This window comes from Capricornis sumatraensis, chromosome 1 (genome assembly GCF_032405125.1).
Source record: "Capricornis sumatraensis isolate serow.1 chromosome 1, serow.2, whole genome shotgun sequence".
NCBI classification, from domain to species: Eukaryota; Metazoa; Chordata; class Mammalia; order Artiodactyla; family Bovidae; genus Capricornis; species Capricornis sumatraensis.
In genome coordinates this window covers 240,225,052-240,247,567 of record NC_091069.1, presented here as the reverse complement: position 1 = coordinate 240,247,567, position 22,516 = coordinate 240,225,052, and the positions used below count along the sequence as shown (strand labels likewise).

General features: G+C 47.8%; 1 protein-coding gene across 1 annotated transcript in view; it reads left to right on the top strand.

The window, feature by feature from the left end:
- The window catches only part of EPHB1 (EPH receptor B1), a 316,781-nt gene that overhangs the window by 151,500 nt on the left and 142,765 nt on the right, over window positions 1-22,516 (top strand). Inside the window, exon 4 of the mRNA XM_068969291.1 lies at window positions 12,899-13,054. Coding sequence (XP_068825392.1) covers window positions 12,899-13,054 — 156 coding nt within the window. The remainder of the gene's footprint in view (window positions 1-12,898; window positions 13,055-22,516) is intronic.

Below are 22,516 nucleotides of genomic sequence, written 5' to 3'. Positions count from 1 at the left end.
TCTTATTTAATGATCAAAACAACTCTATGAGATAGGGCCAATTAATTCCATTTTTACAAATGAAGAAACCAAGGCTAAAAAAAAAAAAAAAACCGATAGAACTTGTTTCCTATGACTTTGGAGTAGTAGCGTCTATAACTTAGAAGCTGGCACCCCTTCCCCAGGAAGTCACATTGCCATAATTTACATTTAACATGATACACACTGGTTTTTATTGGTTGCAAGGAAATTTACCTGATTTTAAAACATTCCAAATGAGCTCTCAAGTCTCTGGAGTCAGATAGCCTGTGTTCAGTGCCTGTCTCCACCACTGACTTCGGGTGTTGGACAAGCTGCCCTCAGTTTCCTGATGGGCAAAATGGGAATAATTGTAGCTTATGTCTCTTAGGACTGTTATGAGTACAAAATGAAGTCATGCTGAGCACCTGAGTACCTGGCCCTTGATAAATGTGCTATTTAAATGGTGATTGTTGTTATTATTAATCATGTTATTTTTATTGACACAACTTTGTAACCAGTTTTAGCCAGTGGAGGTCAGTTTGACCCCTCAAACCTTGCCTTTGAAGGTTGCACAGGGGGGAGGAGAGTGCTCAGCATCATCCCCCCAGCTGTACTCTGCAGGAAAGGCTGGTCTCTCATTTAATATGAGACCTCTGCTGCAGGGAGAGGGTAGGCAAGGAAGAGCAGGCGCCTTCCTCTGCAGTGGAGGGTTCAGGTGGTGGTCTCCTGTCCCGCTCGGCTCCTGTGAACCCGTCACCATCAGCCCGGGCCTTGTCTCCTTTGGGAACATCCTCTCCCTGGCTGCCCATCTCTCCCCACTGCTACCTCATGGTCCTCCCTGGGCATCTGCACCTGTTGCTCCTTCCCAAGCCCTCCCTCACGTGGTGCCTTCAGAAGGACGGCTCTTCCGGTCTGCCCTAGGTGGGCACTGAGAGCCAAGTGCCCCCCTCACGCCTCTGAGCTTTACTGCAAGCTTCCCCCTCAGTCATGCTTAATTAACAGGCCTGAAGGTAGCTGGTGATGCTCCTGTATCATTAAATCCAGGAAGTGCAGGCAGGGAGGATGCAGAGCATGCTGGAAACGACTTCTCAGCACCTGGGAATAAGTGGTCACCGGAGAGCATACAGCTCTTCACCCCTTTTCTGCCCTTCCCTCAGCAGGAACCCTGTTTCAGCTGCTCTGGGTTACAGCAGCTGCTGGGCCATTCACACAGCCTCCAGGGATCCGGCGCCTCTGATGGCTCTGCTCAGCTGCACAGAAGGAGGGTGTCCTCCCTATTCCAGAATCTGCGAGCCCTGTTTCCCTGTTCATATTTGGTGAGGTTCTCGAGCGAAAGTCATGGGTCAGACCAAAATATTCTGCCAGCTTTGTCTGCCTTCAGGCTTTTGGATAAATGTCATGGTCAGTCCTACTTGGAGAATCTGTTGGGATGCATATAACCTTATTATTTCAATATCGATTATTACTCACAGCTCTTTCCCTTTTTGTTAGAGTTGACTCCCAGACTTGCAGAGTGGTGTATCCACTGTCACTGCAGTTTAGGAGCTGATACCAGTCCCCCACACCCTCTTGAGAAGCACAGGGCAGAGCCGGTCAAACCCTACTGATTCTTCTGTGACCTTGGACAGGGCCCCTTCCTCTGACACTCTGCAGGAGGCCCCTGCCACAGTCTTTGTGCCACCAGGCTAGGCCAGGGCAGCGTGAGGAAAGGATGCATTCATGTCCGTTATCTGTCAGCACGGCTCCAGTAATCCAGCTTGAGAATTTCAGCCTCCAATGCTTTTGTTCTGTCGTTACCAAAAAATAAAAATAAAAATCATTTCTTTTGCTCACTTGTCCCACTTGAATGGTGTGTAATAGTGTTATAGATTGATGGTGTTTATGACTTTGTGACCAGGGGAGAAGCTGGAAGTTCCACTGTGCCCATTTCTACTCCTACATTTCTGTAAAGGTCACAGCAAAATTATTTTATCAAGTGCACCGCAGAAGGAGAAAATCTTAATCTTATATTATACATATGCAGCACTTGACCTTCTCGTGAGATGCGGCACCTCTTAGCTACACTTACTTAAACATAATGCAACTCTTCCCCGGATGCACACAGAGAGAATAATTAGGTTCCCTGGCATCCCAGCTGGAGAGGAGGCTGTGCAGTGGGGCTGACCTCAAAAAGGAGAAGGAGTCAAGGCAGGCGGAGGCAGGGATGGGCTAAGCTCCCCCAGGGCTGCAGCAGGCTCATCCTGATGAGGCTGGTGGAGCAGACTCTGAGGCTTGTTCTGGTGCGTCTCTGACCAAGTTATCCCTTGCCTTCTCCGGGCCTTAGTTTCTCCATCATAGATCTGGGATGGGCCAACTCTGATCCATGGGTAGCAGGTGCCTGGGGGTGGGGGGGCATTGTGTTAATTCTGAGCTCTGATCTGGGTTGAGTGGGAATAAGTGCTATGATTGATTAGTGATGTCTGCCGTGGACAACATGGGAGGTGGTGATCGTAGCTATACTGGCTGACCCTCTTCTAGGGTGTTTCTAAGGTCTTTTTCCACCCTGACTGCATGTGATTTGTGGACTCAACAAAATCCTGGAATGAGGAAGCTTGGAAAAGGAGAAACAATAACCTTCCCTAAGAGACGAGTGCTATTTACCTTGTCAGATTTTGGAGAGGAAATGCATCTAAATAAACATGCTTTTTTCTTCTTCTTCTTCTTTTTTCTTTTCCTACATTGTCACTGAGAAACAGAGAGAGCAGGGGACAGCAATGTTGTTTCTGGGTGTGATGACTCACCAGACCTGGCTGTCTGTGTGTGTGCAGGTGGCCAGCCCTGCCCCAGCCACAGGAAGAGTGAGGGTGGCTTCTCGTCATTGTCCAGCCTTGAGAAATGCAGTAAGAAGTCACCTTCATTTATCTTAAACACTTGATCATAAATTATTTTTTTTAAGGGAATCCATCAAGTTCTGTGTCGGGGAATACTTAAAAATAAGGCTTTTCTCAAAAGGGTAAAATAAACACTTCAATTCAAAAATGTGGGAAGCCACCTGACTGCAAGCATATGTCCCCGTCGCCTGCTGCCCAGAGAAACCAGATTGACGGTGCTTTCAGAGCACTGGCAGGCAGGCTTTGATGTGGGGGGGGGGGACAGGGCCTAGAGACGGGGCATCTGGGGATTCCCTGCCCACCCCCTCCCCTGACGCAGCAGTGGGGGCCAAGGCCTGGCAGCCCTGTGGCCCAGAGTGTGTGTCTGATCAGGAGAGGCCCATTGGAAGATCTGAAGTGATCTGACCCTCATTTCTGCTTTGTCGAGTTCCGGGGACCCTGAGGAGCATCTCGGGTGGTGGGGAGGGAAGTGGGGAGGCCATATTTCCTTTAAGGAATCTGTCCTGCTGCTGGCAGCATGCTTCTGCTCTCTGCTCAAGGACAGAGCCCTCCTTCCCCTGCTGTACCCCCAGCACGTGCTCACCCGCCTCCTTCACCACCCGGCTGTGACATTAGCTTTTCGCCAGGAGGCCTTGCTCTGCCCCTGGAGCCCCACATCTGAAGAATTCCATCTTCACTGGCCATCTGCTACCTATGGATCAAGGGCTCCTCCAGGCCCCTTCTACATCTGATTCCCTGCATGTCTGTCCTAACTCCTCAACAACAGCCCTCTTCTCTCCCAGTGTAAAGAAAGTGACTCTCCTAGATCTAATTCAGGGCACACAGGAAGTACCCCTCAAATGAGTCAAACTTATAAAAGGGAAAGGGCTCTGTCAGGCTAAAGCTTAATCAGCAGTTCCATGGGGCCCCCAGCAGCTACTGGCTGTCCAGGTGGCCTGTTGGGAAGGCACTCAGGTAGCGCCACAACCTTCAGGGTCCAGTGACATCGAGTACCTGGCAGCTGGGTTTCCAGCTAGAGGCCTCCCTCCCTCCCTGTCCAAGGTCCTGAAAGATTCCTGAGTGAAGGATCCTCCTCAGGGTGAGGGCCCTGTTTGCTGGCTGGTGGTGGGAAGCAGACCCAGCCATCTCCAGGAGGAACCCCCACCCCACCTTCCCCGTTCTTCCCTTTCCTAATGTCACTCTCAACCCCCTCAAAGTCACAGGGAAAGTGAACTCAGTGCCAGGCTATAGGGTTTTTAAAAGAGAACTCCAGGAAGAGGAAAATGCCTGGCCCAAGTAGATGAAGTGTAGAGGGCAGGCTTTCTGGCATTGGTAGGAAAGTAGGGGTGCAAGCCATCAACAGGTCACTTAGCCCAGTGCCTGACATCCAGTGGGGACTCCGGGCATACCATTGATGAATGAGGGAGGCCCAGTTAATCGCCAGCTTCTCCTCTTCTAATGACTTTTGATTCTGTTCCCATTACCTCAGTGATTATCACTCTTTCTAGGCTTTTGTGACTCTCTTTAACTGTCCCCACTTCTCCGACCCATTCTCTTCCCAGCCGCCAGTGTGATCTTTCAGACACAAAAAATCTGATTGTGTTTTTTCCCCAGTGTTAAGCTTAGCAGTGGCCCATGACCTACGGATCAAATCTAGGGGCTGACATGAGACTCAGCCTCCTCATCAACTGACCTCTGTCCACTCCACATACAACAATGGATCACAGAAACACTGCTCACAATTTATGGACTGAGTCATATTTTTTTCTACAGGGCCTTTGCACATGCTGCTTTCTCCACATGGAGGGTGTTCTGTCTCCCCTCACTAACCCACTTTACCTCTGCAACCTATTCAGCTTCTATTAATTCTTTATGTCTTTACTTAGGTGTCAGTTGTCTGAGACCCTCCCAGCCTCAGTTAGTGCCTGGTCTGACCTCCTACACTGATTCTCTCTGTTGGAATTTCCAGTGTAGGGTCTCAGAGGTTAAAGTGTCTGCCTGCAATGCAGGAGACCTGGGTTCGATCCCTGGGTCTGGAAGACCCCCTGAAGAAGGAAATGGCAACCCACTCCAGTATTCTTGCCTGGAGAATCCCATGGATGGAGAAGCCTGGTGGGCTACAGTCCACGGGGTCACAAAGAGTCGGACACAACTGAGCAACTTCACTTCACTTCCTCCACTAGGAAGTCAGCTTCATGGTGGAGGGCTCTTTGTGCGTTTCATCCACTGGTAGATCTCAGTGCCTAGCATTGGCTCCAAGTTTATATTAAGTGGCCAACTTAAATACTTTAAAATGAATGGCAGTTGAAAACATTCAGTCTGGCTCCTTGCAGAAAACACCTAGCCACTATTTATTGAGGAGATGCTACATTCCAGTATGTTTGCACATATTATACTGATGATCACAAAACTGTAAGAAGGAAGTTACTCTAGCATCCCTGTATACAGGGTTGGGGGCTGAGGTTGAGGGTTAAGTAACTTGCATAAGATCACATAACCAGGAAGTGGCCGTTTTCACAGACCCCAAAGCCAGGATGTTTCTACTGTACCTGGAGATCCTAAAGCAGCAGTTCTCAGACTGGAGCTGTGTCAGAATCCCCTGGAGGGCTTTCGAACTCTCAGATCACTGGGCCCCACCCCAGCATTTCTGGTTCAGTAGGTTTGTAGTGGGGTCTTGAATTCTGAATTTCTACAAATTCCCGGGTGCTGCTGCTGGTGGTTCTGGTCTAGAGACCACAGGTTGAAAATCACTGGCCTAGATCACAGAAAACCCCTAGGTTTGCTTTACAGTCCCACCACCCAAACACTGACTTGGGCCAGGACTGCAGGATGCAGCCCTGAATTCCCTGCTGAGAGGCTCTGATCCCCAGTCCAGTCCCCCTCCCCAAACCTGGTCTTGGCTGTGCTGTGCCCGGCTGTTCCCTAGGAGTAGGCGCCATCAGTGGCCAGGGTCTAAGTGCCTGCCCCTCCTCCCGGGACACGGCTCCTCTGCTTGTCACCCTTCAGTTCTGACCAGTGATCTCCCCATTTCACCAAGGCTAAGCACCCCTGACCCTGACCCCACATCTTTAACAACTTCCCTGCTGATTGATGTGTTCTAGGCTTGCTGCTGCTACTGCCTGAGCAGCTTCATAGCACTGGAAGTTACAGTCTCGTCTATGTCATGGTGCCTGAAGCATTCATCAATTTCAGCAAGTGTCACTAAGAGTGATACGACTGTATGACACAGCTAAGTGTTCCCTCTGCACAGGCTATTACCGCTGGCACTGGGCCCATGAAGGCAGGGACTGGAGACCCATTTCGCCCCATGTATGCAGTTCGACACACCTGAGCCCTCCAGCCAATTTCCTGCTGTGGCCCCATGAATGCTGTGTGTGCCCGGCAGCCTCTACTGCCAGGTTCCCTCTCCCTCCAAGTTCCCCAGGCAAGTGCTCTTCCTGTTCTCTCCGAGGCTTGGGGCACTCTTTTCCCCTTGCCTCACCCTCCCATTTCTGTGTCAGCTTTTGCCCATCCTTCAAGGCCTGTGCGTGTGCCACCACCTCCAGGCAGCCAATGCATGTGTCTACATGGAAGGCCTGTGCTCGGCACCAGGGAGAGGAAAATGCAAAGAGGGCAACACCTAGCATCAACCTTCAGAGACCTTTCCACCTAGTACAGTAGTTGGATGATCCACTGGATGGATGCCTGGAAACCACTTCTCTGCTATTGGTTTTCTCCACACATTGCCCTCATTATAAGGGAAAGTGGGGGTTTCGCAAGTCCTGGGTCCCGCTGGGATGGCCTGGGATGGTTCAGGGAGACCCATGTCTGGGAAATACACAGAGTGCTGATGACATAGACAGGGAACCCCAGCACACCTCCTTCCCCAGAGCTTCATGCCTAGAGGTCCAGAGTCAAGAACCCCTGGGGTCAGCCTCCCTAAAGCGAAGATGAGGGAGGCATTGGGTCGCAGGCGTGAATGTACAAGCAGGGCTCCCCTGAGGCCACAAGACCTGAGTAGAGCCTTGCAGAGCTGTGCGCATGCCCTGCAGAAAGGGCTTGACCCCGCCCCCTGTCCCGCCCACCACGCCCATCCTGGGGGCTGCGGAGGTGTGTCTCAGCCACTGCCCACCCCAGCAGGCTCCTCAAGAGCAAGGGCAGAGTTTGGAGACAAAAGGGGAGGTTGAGAGGCAGTGAGCTCAGGGCTGTGAACCTCTTTCTTCCTCACCAGGAGCATGAGCCTCGCCCCTCTCACTGTCACCCCGAGAGGCAGGCACACCTCCCCAGCCAGCTGCTGAGCTGCACCTGCCTTGAGAAAAAGGCACCCGCTTCTTAAACAGGGGATGAATATTCATTGGCATGAACCTTTGCAAACTCATTTGGGGAAAAAAAATTAGATCAGGAGAAGTAATCAGATTATTAAAAAGAAAAACCAAGGACAGAAGGCGGCGGTGGAGGGAAGCATCACATTTAAAATGCACGGAGAGATTTCCTTTCTGCAGAGAAGCTGTGACCCCCTGGACCATGCACCGGGAATAGTTAAGCTCTCTCACATTCCTGCTGCATAAAAATGTTTCGTGAGGCCTCAGTAGAGGGGGAGGGGCAGAGGCAATGTGCACCCTCCAAGTACAAAAATTATAAAATAATGTTATGAGGTTTTCATTTTATCTCTCTTGGATATCAAGAAAAATTGTGAGAGCTAAAGAGGCTCTGGTGAGTGCTGAGTGACAGGTTAAAGGGCTCCGATAAAGATTAGATGGTCCACTATCTCCTGAGGAAATTGCATAAAAGTGGTTATTCCCTCTTGCTTCTATTAATTTCCTCTTCCTGGCTGCTTGGAAATGCTTCATAACCTGATGCTGCAGATGGGGACGAGAGGCGCTTTCCATTATCTCAATCACTGCACTGTTTATGAGACACTTAATCTGTTTCTTTATAAAGTAATAGTACTGTTGGTGATGGATTTAGTGTCACGGGGAGGCTGCGTGCAGGGAGGGGAGGGGAGGGGGTTCTCAAGAGCATTGTAAGCTCTAGATGATTCCTTACATCCTGAGGCTCTGAGAAGCTGGGTGAGTGTTTCAAGGTGCCCTTCTGGATATCAGCTAGAGGTCACACGTACCAGTCCCCTGTTGCTTGAAGCGGGAGGGAAATGCCGCATATTTTGCTTGGGGGATGGAAAATACACACATGCTTAGGGACCTGGTACTCATGTCTTGTCTGTTGCTCTGTGCCAGAGTCAGGGGCGGGGAAAGATGTGTGTGCGTGGCGGGGGAGGGGGTGCCACCTGAAAGCTCCATTTACCTGTCTGAACCATGATCCTCTGCAATGGAGTCAATGGAAGCCAACCCCCCTTTTCTTAAGGAAACAAAGCAATCTGGGCTATGCTAGTGTCAGAAACGTACAGCCCTCCAAGTCACAGGTGTCCCTCGGACAGGGGTCTTGTGGGAATACACAGCAAGGCCCTGTGGCTCTTCCTTTCCCACACACCTCTGGGAATAGTGATGACATGCTCCGGGAGGGGATGGGCCTGGGCACTCTCTGACCTAATTTCCCTTTCTGCCTCTCCTGTTCTTCCACCTCTTCCCTTCGAGTTTTGTCTTAGCCTCTCTTGAATTTCACCCCTTAGTCACCACCGGAAAATGCTTCTTCTGGTCCTCATCTCAGAGTGGGGGATCCTCCAAGTCAGGCACTTCCTGCCTGACCGGTGCCCCCACCCCCAAACTAAGAACACGCACCAGCGTTCCATTGTCTGCCTCCTCTCTCACCCCACAAGGAAGGGCACTTCCCAGAGCCTGTCCCCTATGCTCTGGGCTCTGCTCACCTAGATCGTCTAAAAAAGTGCTGACCATAATTTTAATCAAGAGAAAGGCAACCCCTGAGTTTTGAAATGATATTAAAGCAAGTAACTGTGTTATCAACTTCAAAATTGCTTGGCAGTTTTGGATATGTGCTTGATTAGGTGATCACAGTTCAGTTCAGTTCAGTTCAGTCGCTCAGTCGTGTCTGACTCTTTGCGACCCCATGAATCGCAGCATGCCAGGCCTCCCTGTCCATCACCATCTCCCGGAGTTCACTCAGACTCATGTCCATCGAGTCCGTGATGCCATCCAGCCATCTCATCCTCGGTCGTCCCCTTCTCCTCCTGCCCCCAATCCCTCCCAGCATTTAATTATTATTATTTTTTTGAGCCTTCAGGCAGGTGTGTGTGGCTGCCAGAGCCCCTACCATTCTCTACTGTGTTACTCCAAACCACTTTATGTACTCAGGTGACTTCTCTGGCCTGAGGCCATTTCTTTTGCTTCCCTTGGTCTAAATTTTTTTTGTTAGCCTCTAAGAGCAGCTCCATGTATCACCTCTAATTAAAACTGCTTTTCCTCAAGGGGTAGCACAAATTTCTTATTTATTTTTCTATGTTAAATTTCTAGTAAAGTAACAGTCTTACTAACTTCTATTTCTTTTCAATGATGTCTGATACAAGATGAGTTAAAATAGGCTTTGTGGACTAGTCTGGCATGCTAAGCATTATTTAAAGCATTAATTCTATGAGAAACTATAGCCCAAGTATGCTGACAAGTTAGTCTAAATGTTCAATAAGTGAACCTAGGAATACAGCTTCTTTATAAATTAGAGAATGCCTAGACATAGATTTTAAAACAATATTAACTTATGAAATCTGAATATTAATGAGATTCATCTATTTTGTGAGTATCAATAAGAAATATGTTACAGATATAATGATTCTCCCATTATACAAAACAGAAATAATCTGTGCAGAAACACATTTTTCCATTTGGTCCCAGGACTGATTTGCCCACTTTTGGGACTCTAAGCTTATCAATCTTAAAAGAAAACTTGTTTTTAAAAGGAACTGGAAAAATGAAGGTGAAGAAGAATCAGCACGGTTTAACTCTTACTGAGCCTAGGTAAATTTTCATATTTGAGTTTAATAAATTCTAATGACCTGTGGGAATTTTTGTGAGACGTGTTAAATTTCTTTTTTATTGATTCTTTATACAGATAAGCAAGATGAGGATGACATAACTTGCTAGTGGTCACCCAGGTAGTATCCAGCTGAGCCAGGAATCAGACCCAAGACTGTTGCTAAGGGGGGATGGGGTCTTGCCCCCTCCCAAGACCTTTCTCTCCAGCCCTTCTCTGAAGTTCTCTCTTTTGAAGCTCAGCTTGGCTCCTTCTCTGTCATTGCCCCCCCTTCTGTGGAATCACCTCGTTCTGGAGCCACCTCCTTCTGGGTCTGCCTTGCTTCAGCAGAGATCTCAGAGGAAGACACTTTGTAACTCCCTTGCTACTCCTGGACGTCAGAATGGCTGTTTATGCTGTTAATGTATTAAATGTAAAGAAAGGAGGCTTTTAAATGCTGGAAAGAGAGAGAAAGAAAACACCTTGTTTCTCTTGGACTGATACATTAAGAAAATTACATGTGGCAGGGCTCCAGTGAAGGCACGAGTCACCATGTTCCCCTCCCCCACTTTCCAGGCAAAGGGCTTCTGCTGTGTTTGGGCAGCACAGAGGTGGGATTTATATGTTCTCCACCTCCAGAACTGAATGAGGCAGCAATGCTGGGTGATCCCCAGTAGAAAAGGCCAAGTGCTTCTCACGGGTGAGAAGGAAGAGAAATGGAAAGGAGAAAGGGAGAGAGGAGGAAAGAGAAGGAAAGACTTTACTGTGTGGGCCTGAAAGGATAAATCTGCAAGTCAAATTCTAGGACACTTTGGGTGTACCATTCAGTTTTCCTTTGGTGTTTTATTTATTAAGCCTTTAGTAGAGATTTAAGGTTTTTTTTTTTTGGCTTTTTGCTTTCTACCCAGAAGTTTCTTTTAAATGTGCTGAGACGTGTAGCGGGTGGCCCATTTTTACATGAGTTACAACAGAAATCTTTAAGATAAGGTTACTGAAGCATCTAGACAGTGTGTACCCCAGTGTGTTCCATGGAACTTGAATCCCAGGAGATGTGCTTCAAAATAGGATTTCTTGGCGAGAAAATACAGCATTCTATATCCCATTTTGGAAGTTCTGAAAAATTCTTATTAAAAAATGAAATGACCTTTTTAAATCCACAGATGCAAAATGTCTGACCGCAGACCCCTTTTGTGAGTAGCTGGTGTTAACAACCGAAAGGACATGGACTCCTTGGAACATGCTTGAGTTATGCCATTCCAGAACATTCCATGACAAAAATGTCCTCCCATTCAAGATGAGCTCCTGCCCCAGACACTTCTAGAGTGACCAAAACCCTTTAGCTCACTTCAAATGAGGGGGTGAGAAAACTTACCCAGCAAAGGAAACAGTTTTTCCTTGTCTTGGTAGAAGAGACATGGATATTTTCCAAATAGTTTATATGTATATCATCGCTATTACTTCTCCCACTGTGTGATTCTAGGCAACATTTTTTAACCTTTCAGTGTTCCGATTTCCTTATTAACAAAATGGAGCTAATAATAGCTATCCCACAGAGGAACGCATATAAGCACTTAAGAATGTTAACAGATGGTGGCTACGGCTACTGTTAAAAAATACTCTGCACTTTCCAGGAGGACGGTCTATTTGGGAAGATGAGCTTTGTATAAGCAGAAACCTTAGTAGTGGCACTTCTACTATGGCAGTGCTCACATGTGTGCACGCTAAGTCGCCTCAGTTGCATCTGACTCTGCAATGCTGTGGACTGAAGCCTGCCAGGCTCCTCCATCCATGGGATTATCCAGACAAGAATACTGGAGTGGGTTGCCATTCCCTACCTCAGGGGATCTTCCTGACCCAGGGATTGAGCACACATCTTTTATATCTCCTGCACTGGCAAGCAAGTTCTTTAGCATTAGGGCCACCTGGGAAGTCCCCGGCAATGATCGCATAGTACTGTGGTTGTATGACTACGTTGGATCAAGAACTCCTTGAGGGCAGGTTCTGTTCTCAAAATTCCCTGGGTCAAGTTCTTAGCAGGATCATATTAAATGTCTGTTGTGTGAATTAGTGAAGTATGAAAGAAAGCCAGTTGACCATGAAATTAGTTTTGCCTGGTCTCAAGGAGGATAAGCCAGAGCAGGTTCCTTGGGGACCAGAAGAGTCAGGAGCTGAGATAGTGAGAAAGGGCCTGAGGGAAGCAGACAGGCAGGGCCAATTTTCTGAGGAATCAGCAAGGCAGGAACCAGATGTCTGGAGTCACAGGTCTCTGGAGATGAGGCATGGTAAAAGCTTGAGGAATGGCCTAGAGCCAGACTTTTGGGGGCACGGCTCTTCACAGGCTGGCCTATGGAGAAAAAAGAATAAGTGCCTTATATCTGTGGACAGCTCTAGTGGGCATCAGGTTGTATGAGGCGTTCCCAAACTTCCCCACTGACATGTACATGATAGATGATACCAAGTGCATGGCACATTCCCCGGTGCACTGCCTATAAAGCCATCCTTCTCTGCCCCACCCCTACCTCCAAGCGTTTCAAAATGCAATTAAGGGAGAATGATGTTGTTAAGCCAGTAACCTTGAAATCACTTTAATTTCTTCTTAAAGAATCACTCATGAATTTCAGCCCTTTACCATCATTCATAATAAGTGTTAATACAGCTCACAGTGTCCCTCATGTGTGTTGCAATGTGACATTTAAGAACCATAGGTCCAGCCCATTGTCAACCAGGGCATTGTTCCATCTGAGTACCAGTGAAATTCCTTCACTGAGTAGATCAGGGTAAGGCCCCACCTGTTAACCAGGTGGAAGAGGGAGGGAATAACCATTTATAGAGCCCTTATGCCTCAGACACTGAGCTACACATTAGATTCATTTTCTCAATTAAATCTCTTGACATACCTGAAAGGGAAGAATCATTATTCATATTGTTCAAGTGAGAGAGGCCATTGGTACTGGGAAAATATATTTCACTTAGGATGTTTGAAGACTTGGAAGTTTTAAGTAGAGGTTTCCTCTATCTGAAATGCTCACTTTGAGCAATGGGATATCTCAATGTCCTTTTTAAGGGGACAGAATGGTTCCTTTTCCAGTTCCGGGGAAAGGCCTTTGTGGCCCCTCTTCCATTAATTCTAAGATGGCATCTTTATTTTCCAGCTTGCCCTGCAGGGATGTTCAAGGCCAGCCAGGAAGCTGAGGTCTGCTCTCACTGCCCTTCCAACAGCCGATCCCCTTCAGAGGCATCTCCCATCTGCACCTGCCGGACTGGCTACTACCGAGCGGATTTTGACCCCCCAGAAGTGGCATGCACTAGTAAGTGTATAGTAGGGGCTCCGTGCTGGGGAGCTTGATTGTCTGATAGTGCAAGTGGTGGGCCTGGGGCAGGGAAGACTTAAGACGCCATTCTCCAATGGCAAGGTACAAAGCAGAAATGCTGGCTGTGGTGCTGAAATGAACAGCTCCTTGCTGGGCAAGCAGGGCCCCTCTATCAGTAGTAATGGTCAAGAGAATGTACTTTCTTTGTCCCCTCCTCCCAAATGAGAGGGCCTTCCTCCTACCCAAGCAAGACAATTTCTGTCCACCAGATGGTTAAAAATGTCAAATGGAGAGTTCTTTGAGTGCAAAATCAAGGTGCACCAAGATGTTGGAACAATTCCTGGTAACTCTTCCAGTCACCTCCTCCAAGAAGATCACTTGGTCTTCACAGCTGAGAATATCCTCCCTTTTCACTAGGCTTCCTGTATCTCTGTGACCAGGCTCCCCTCAGAACTCTCATGATTTTACTAATTGTCTAGTAAAATTTTTCTTTTTTTCTAATGTAGATTTTTATAAAACAACATTTGTTATAGTTTTTGATTATAAAGTTAATGCATGTTGACTGGAGAGAATTTGAGCAGAAATGAGTAAATATGAAAACAAATGCAACCATATTATCTATATCCAGAGATAACCACTGATAACTTATTGTGGCATTGGATGTAGATTCTACTGAACATTCAATGGAGAAGTAGAAAATAGAATTTAACACTTTTAAACAAAAATTCCTATTTAGCAGTAGCCATTGATCCCAACCATTGCTTCCCACTTTGTCAGCTGGCTGCTGATTTCCCCCTGTTTCAGCTTTTTTCTCATAAGGTCTCTAAACTGTTCCCCACCCAGCCAGGCTCAAGAAGCCTTCCTCTGCCTCTCAGTATTTCCCCTTTTAAACTTTATACTGGAGTATTGGCTCAGTGGTGAAGAACCCACCTGGCAGTGCAGGAGATCTGGGTTCGATCCCTGGGTTGGAAAGATCCCCTGGAGAAGGAAATGGCAATTCATTCCAGTATTCTTGCCTGGGAAATCCCATGGTCAAAGAGGAGGAACCTGGCAGGCTACAAAGAGTTGGATTTGACTTGGCAAGCAAGCACATGCATGCATGGTTGCTTTACAATGTTGTGTGAGTTTCTACTGTACAGCAGAGTCCAGTTATCCTTCACTTGTCTTTTTGGTTACCCAGTGAAGGTCCTTGTGTGCCAGGTGCCTATATGGCACATCCATGCCTCTGCCAAATGACAGGACCAGAGTCTAGTGTGAATCCCTGAGGCAGAAATTCTAGGGGCTGGGGCCTGTGCATCAGCCCCACCACTCTCCCACTCTCTGCTGTAGAGGGAAGGGCAGTCATCCTGCTAAAATGGAAGCGAGGGCAACTCTGCTCCCTGTAGGGGAGGGCTGGAGGAGGGGAGATTTTCCCCACCATGTTCTCCCTCATAATTCACCATCATGTGGAGATCAGAAGCACCTTTATCCCTGCACAGAACTTTCAAGAACTTGCTCCTCCTCTCCTAAGTGTGGCAGCCCTAAAATAGGGATACTTTTCCCTTTCAGTATTCCTGTTGCATTCAGAAGTCAGTGCTCCAGGTTAACCTCTAATTATGCTAGAACTTTCTTCTGTGTTGGGTAATATTGCCCGGATTGCTCCGAATAAGGACCTTTCCTTCACCTCCTCTGACCAAACTCCTTCCGCCCACCCCAGTATAGAAAGACACGGAGGAAACATTTCATACATGTTTGCAGTTCTGATGGGCAGAAAAAAATGACTGAACTCCAGGTAGAATTTCTTAATCCTGGCCTTGCAGTATATATAACCTTTGCTGGATAAAGAAGAAGAATGAAAGTGCCTTCTAGATCAAACTTCTGAGGTCAATCAATGCTTATAGATTGGAACTGAGAAAAAGCTCATCCTTTTGTAAACTGATTTTTCCCTAGATCTCTCTGGGTTGATATGAACAGAAATGATTCCATTTCTGCTGATTGGAGTCCCAGTCTTCCTTTTGTGGCTCAGTGGTAACGAACCCACCTGGCAGTGCAGGAGATGTGGGTTTGATCCCTGAGTTGGAAAGATCCCCTGGAGAAGGAAATGGCAATTCATTCCAGTATTCTTGGCCTGGGAAATCCCATGGTCAAAGAGGAGGAGCCTGGCAGGCTACAAAGAGTTGGGTTTGACTTAGCAAGCAAATCAGCACCCCTGTACTGATTTCTGAGGTTCCTCTGTGTGTCCCTGTGAACCCGACCAACATTGTTTCATGCACTTCTTTAGGAGCCACTTAGGCTCAGTCTCTACTTCCTGGATATCCAGACTAAGGACCAGTCTCCATGATTGCCAAAATCCAGGTTCTCACAGCTTTCGTCCTGAAAACATCCCCCTCCGCTCTCACAGACCCTGTCTTTACTGGCCAGCCTCCCTCTGCAGATAAACTCGTGAAAATAAAAGTCTGGGACCCCAGCTTCCAACTCCAGCATACACACCCTATAAATCCATCCAGCCCCTGAAGAAGGCCACCTAGAGCGAAGGTAGGGCAATGACAGATGCGGAGCTCATTGCTTCATAGCGCCTCTCTCTTTTACCTCTCACATGGCATCTCCCTTTTATCTCTCTGTCACCTGACCGGATGTGCTTGAGCCAACAGGGCTGATTCGTGGTGTAAGCAGGAGCGTCCCAGAGCCTTCACTCTGCACACTGTAGGCTTTCACTGCCCACTGCTCACGCATGTCCTGAGTACAGCTCATTAAACTCAGACCTCCCAAGCTTTTCTCTCTTGCACTGGCAGCTAGCTCTAAGTTAGGCACACCTTTCCAGCTCCTATGTCCTACCACAATCTCCACATCTTACCCAGAGTGGGGAGGTGAATGCAGGACTTGTCAGGATGTCAGGGTGTGGAGGAATGTCACCACACCCTGTACACAGTCCTGAGCTGTTTCAACCCCTAGAAGCAGAATTCTAGGGTCTGGCCAGAAATTGCCAAATCAGAGTCCCAGTTGCCTGTAGAGGTCTGGCCAAGAGCAGCTCCAAGGATGCATTGTCCAGCTCCAGGCTGTGGTTGGCAGGGGCCAGCAGTGGGTAAGAGGACCCAGAGGCCAGACTGGCTGGCAGCACAATGCTAGGCAAAACAAGTGTAAATAAACCTATTATTTTATTGAGCCTCATTATATATTTGATTTATTGTGTGCCAGGGAAGTACTGTATGAAAAAGTCAATTTGTTGGCTTTTATACTCTCATTAGGGTTTCCTTTTAAAGCATTCTAATTGGAGGTGCCATCTGTTCTCTTAAAAAGGCACCGCACATCACTAGTGTAAATAATTTTTCAGATACAAGGAGCATATCTGGAGGTGTGGAGGCCAGGCACAGCCCTGCCCCATGGCCTTGGGTCTCAGCTGGTTCTGCAGGTGGAGCAAGGCAGCCAGCAGGGGCCCGGCCAGCTGGTAGAGGGTTGGTGGGCAGGGCCCAGGTGCTTGTTCATTTCACAAATGCACACCTCTGTCCAGGCAAACAAAGGATGGTGATGGCCCAATGAGGTGCTGGGAGGACCCAAGCAAAGGAGAACTCTGTCCTTCTAAAATATATAGGCCGGTGGGTGCCTACGGTGTTCAGGTCTGGGTTGTGATGCGGGAAAGGGACACAGTGTGGGAAGCCTCCAAGAGCCTAGGCCTCAGGCATGGCCTGTTGCCACTGTCTTTTAATAAGGTTATATCAACAGTCATTCACTGACAATACTGGACATTTTATTAAAAAAAATTTTCTGATTTAAAATGTACTCTTTTTTACAAGGCTAAAAATATCTGTAGTTTGCTAAAAAAATTGATGTTTTTATGACTCTTGCTAATCTCTTGAAACAAGCACCACATATATATTCATTGTAATTTTTATAGTGTTCAGAGTGTTAATTTATTCTAAATTAATCTAAACATTTAAAATGCATGACAACTTTCATAGCCCTGTGTGGGCATTTCCTTATTTTCTTTTTAATCTCTGGGGAGAACCTAGGATCTCCTTGACCGATGAGACGCCCTGGGAGCCCTAAGTCCAAGCACAGTGTCCAGCCCTATGCTTGACAAAGTTCATGGATTCAGCAGGGACTTGGATGCACCCTAAGGCTGTGTCAAAGGGCTGGGTGGGCTTTCAGTGAAGTCAGAGAAGAGGGGCATAGGGAGCTGTGTGAGTGAATCTGTGATGATGTTAGTGCTGCTGATCTTGGACACCCAGCTCCCTTCTTCCTTCTTCTCCATCCTCCTCGAGTCTCTGGCAGTCCTGGCATTCTGGATCGGCTGCGTCATACCTGGCCAACTGCCCCCTTGTCCTGCCAGGGCCCCATGTGCTCATTTTCAGGAAGAAGCCTTGTTCTCAGCAGGGTTTGGAGGGAAGGAAGGGAGGACCGAGAAGACTGATATGAGTTTAGGGTGCAATGCTGCAGCATATCAGGGCTGCCCTCAGAGACAGAAGAACAACCTAAGCCACGGATGGGATCAGGTGAGAGCTGAGGGATGGCTAGAGGCAAGTCACAGATCACAGGTGACACCACCCCCACCCCAACCCCTGCTAACAGAACCCCTTGAAAGAAGCTAGGCTATATGGAGTGCTCAGCGGGGACCACCTTTAACGAGGAGGAATTATCAGTAGGCTACCTAGAGAAGTGGGCAGGAGGAGAGGCCAGAGGGAATGTCTAGCCCCACCAGCCAGGAAGGGTTGCGAAGGCTCTAGGCTGGGGAGCTGAGACTCTGAACATCAAGGTTACTGACTTCAGCTGAGGAAGTTGCTCACCTTTCTCCTCCCGCTTCCTCCTCCTGAGGCCCCCTGGGGAGTCTTGGCACCCCAAACTGCCCCAGTCTCCTTGACTAGGTCCTGGGAAAGCTGATTGGATCATCAGTTTGCATGTGGCACTGGGAAGGTGGGCTTGGCACTTCACAGACGGAAGTTTGAAGCTTGTCTCTGTCTCTTACTGTTTCTGTGAATTGAACTAGTTTCTTACCTTTCTTGTGTGTTGTTGTTTTCTTCTCATGACCTCATAATAACGCATGCTTCTCTGGGTTGTTATGAGGATTAAACAAAATCATATTGTGGAGTCTTTGGCTCAGTTCCTGGTTCATAGTAAACTCTCAATCAGTGTTAGAACTTGCTTTGGTTACATCCCTGGAAAGTGTGAAGATTGCAGCAGATATGGAAGCTTCCAGCATGATTGGAGATCTAAAAATAAAAGTGATGTCCTCAGGGGGAGAACAGGTTTGATGCCAGCCCCGAGTGTCACAGCAGAATCTATCGTGCAGCTCGGATCACAGTCACCATTCACCTTGGCCTGGAGCTCTCGATGAAAACAAATGAGAAGGTGATGGCCACTGGGAGCGGCCAGGCCGTGGGAGGAGGGAGCGGAAGACAGAGCGTCTGAGGACTCCAGGAGCAGCTCACTTCCAGAGCTGAGAGGCGCTGAGCAATGGGGCGGGAGCAGTGGCCGAGGAGCTGGGCTCTCAGTTCTCAGGGAGCAGGGACTCCACGACTCCTCCGGGTCAGACTCACTTCTTTCGCAGGAGGGTCTCATGGCCTCGGAAGTGTGATGGGTGGGCCAGCAGGAGAGAGGTGGGAGCCAGGAAAGCATGAGGAAGTGTGCAGCACTGTGAGCACCAAAATGCATGTCTTCAGTTTTAAGTAATTTCTATTTATGGGGGACGAAATGGAAAGGAGGAATTTATGAAGCAGGTGAAAATAGATAATTATGTCTTATAAAATTGCTTTCTGTGAAAAACTATGTGAAAGGATTGGTGTAAAAATAATTGCCTTGTTACATTTCTGACCACAAAAACCCTTTTTCTCCATCACCCACATGGGAAAAACTTTGATGGATCACAGAGACAAGCTAGTACTTGTCTTGTTTCTTTATTTCTTCTTCAAATGCACTCGGTTACCTCTGCAGTTTCGATCATAGAGGTGGAGTGTTAGAAGGGGCTCCAGAAATTATTGTCCTATACCGCTCTCCCCTCTCATGGGAGACACATGGGTGGCCAGTCCCTGTGGTCCCCCGGTGACCACCTCTGACTTTCCTCCTGACTCAGAGGGGCTGAGCAGCAAGGCAGGCACATTGGGTGTGGATCCTAAGGTGTGTGGCCTGGGACATGTGACATCTTCTGTGAACTGTAGCCTCTTATTGGCTGAATTGGGCATGATGGAACTGAGATTAGGAGGTTGTGGGAATTAATGATAGGATGTCAGGGAAGCCCCAGGATGAAAGCTCACGACTGTCTGCCTCTAGTGCCACAACGTCACACACGTTGAGAACTACCCTTTGGTAGCTCTGAGCAGGATGTTGGAGATGGCCATGTGGTGATGGAGATTTGCTGTTACTTTTGCTCTTGAATCTGCCTCCCACAACAAAGGAAAAGAATCCGCTCTTCCTTCTCTCATCTCTGCCTACTCCCATTACTCTCTGTTAAGCTCATGTTTCATCCTTTGTTGGCAGCTGTTAACCTCTTTCATCCCCACTGTCCCAGGGCAGCAGAGTGGTCCCTATGATAGAGGGAACATAGCCCTTGGATGGACTGCCCAGGAGTGTGGCATTGTCCAAACTTGGTCTTTCCAGGCAGCATAAAGAAGAGGAGAGCAAGACTCAGGGGATGGAAGGGGCCTGGAGATGACAGAGAAAGAAGGAGTTCCTCTGCAGAGAGGTCTGATAGTCTTCATGCCACTGTGAAAAGTCTGTAAGGACATCAGATCATAACCTTCTTCCACCAATCCTGGGTCCTGCTGGCTTTTGCTTGACAAGATGGCCAGTAATGGTTTCCTTTATAGCCGTGGTTTCTAAATGCAGTGCTTGGACAAGCAGCCTCAGTGTCACCAGGGAACTTGTTAGAAATACAAATTCCCAGCCCCTCTCTAGACCTCCTGAATGAGGTACTCTGGGGAGGGGGAGTGGGGAGAAGAGGAGGCAGAGATCTGAGTTTTAACAAGCCCTCCAGGTGATTCTGAAGCTCACTAAAGTTTGAGAACGTTGCTTTAGAATTAGTCATGTCTCTCTGTGCGCCGCTTTATGACTCCTGGGCATAAAGGCCATTGAGTGAATTCCTGCCGAGTGGAATCGAAGCGCCTGCTCCTCCCCATCAGTGTCTTGTGTAGCAGACTGGAGAGACGGGGGGTTGGGAGGGTATGAATACATACCCAGGGAAGAAGAGAAGAGGAGGGGATGTGATGTGAGTGTGTGTCAGTGCTGAGTGTTTCAGAGGAGGATCTCACTAGTTCTCAGAACCACCCCCACCTGCTCTGGCACAGTTTCCATTACATTCTCTGTCTTGGGTGGTGGGGGCAGTGATGGAGGAGAGAGAGTAGAGATGAGTGTGAGCTCTGCCTGGCTGGAGCAGGCTCAGGGAGGGTGGAGGGGGAAACTGAAGCAGAAGCAAAGTGACTGGGGACTGGTGGGGGCCGGTCCCCTGAGCTCAGATGGAGGATCAGGTGAGCAGAGTGGTGGAGTGATGGGTCTCACCCCTGAGATGGTCCTTCTCACCCCGTAGTGAGAAGGTCGAGAGGTAGCTTCTGGGCGCCATCATTTCAGGAAAGGGCCCTTTAGTCCAACCGAGCAGGAAGCTTCCCCCAGGGTGACGCACTCCACAGGGCACAGGAATCCAGTGTTATAAACTGGGGACTGCTTGCTCCCATGCCTACACATTGGGGATGATTTTAAATACTTCCCCAAAACCAACCTTCTCAAAAACATGTTCCTCTTCATCTAGGAGTTGCAACCTATTAAAAGAGGGCTACTTCACTCAAGGTTAGTTTTACTCATTCATTACTGATCAGGGCTTTAGGAAAAGTTCCACCATGTGCCCCTTTCTATAGGTAAAGGAGCTACTTGACTTTACCCTGGTATGTGATCCACACTGTGTATAAAAACATCACTTGTGCTTTATTTTTTTTTTTTTCAATTTGTGCTTTTGAAGTGGAGGTAATGTGTGTTTTCCTTGAGGTGAAATTCCAACAAGGGTCACGGAGGAACAAGTGTCATGGGGTAAGCTGTTCCTCTGAGCACCTGGATTCGGATAGTGTATATACCTGGATTTAGAGTTGAGGGCATGTGAGGGGAGCTGAAAGCTATAAAGAGCTGTCACTGCTGTTTCAAGAAGGGTCAGCATTGCCTGTGTACTTGGGCTTTCACACTTCTATGGTCTACAATTTCTTTTCACAGTTGTTGGACCCAAGTGAATATAACCCTTAGGAGGCATCATGTAGCTCCAAGTTTTAAGCTAATAGCTGGGCATAAGCGCTGACATTTCTGTTTCACTTTTTCATCTTAAGTACATTTCATCTTATGGGCATTTGGAGTCACAGATTATTAACACTTGGAGTGGCCTTCTAGGCCCTGCCTCTCAAACTCCTCCCCAGTGTCAGCCTCGTCTCTCCAACTACCCTGAGAAGTGGTCATTTCATTTTTAGCTTTCTGAATATTTGTGATGACAAACAGCTGATTTTTTTTTTTTTTTGCAGGGTGGCTGTACTCCATTGCTAGGCAGCCATCACCTATCGCTGTAAGAGAGAGCTTCTGCACCTCAGATCAGGCACTGCCTTCCTTCCCTCCTCACCACTGGTCCATCACTGAGGAGCAGTGTCCTGCAGGTGGAACCTTTGGTTCCATTGCTTATGAACAACTTTCTCATCCTTCCTCAGTCACCTACTGCAGGCTGAACATAGTCTGCTCCTGAATGTGCATGATTTCCTGAGCCTCAGTGTCCTGGCTGCCTATTCTGAATCTCTCACATTTATCAATCCAACTTAAAATATGGCAGCCAGAATGAAACGTATGACCCTCACGCCTGAGCAGGACCCAAAGAAATTTGGTGGCTCTTCTGAGACTGGGATCCTGTTAATTGTTCACTTTGATGCAGCCTCTCACACCATGGGCTCCAATCAGACTTCTTTACTTCTAAACATTCAAAACTTTTGTTTGTCTCTTCGGGAGATACTGCCCATCTGGGTCTTTTCTTTCCTGCACTTATACATGTAACTTCAGACCTTTTGGCCTCATGGGTTTGGGGACCGTGCTCTTTCAAGTATACACCATTTTGAAAACTGATTTCAACTGACAAGTATTAGCGTAACTGGTTAAGAGTGGGCTTTGCGCTCTATGCTCTAGGGCTGAGTTCAAGCACTGCTCTGACACTTCCCAGCTGTGTGATGTGGGGCAAGTGACATAGCTCTCTGTCTCCATTTTCTCATTCATAAACTGGGTGTGTGTTATGAACAGAGCATTAGCATCTGCTTCACTGTGTTGTCAAGGGTATAAATGGAGTAATATTTAGAACACTATTTAGAACAGTGTTTGGCATGCAGGATGCAGTCAATGAAAGTAAGCTATTTTGTTTTACTACTATTACTGGAGTTGTGCACTCTGCTTTTGTGCTATTTTCAAAGCAGCTTGAATCCAAGCACTGGAATTATCATTTAGCTAACATTTCTTCCTTTGGTACACAAGTATCTGTGTACG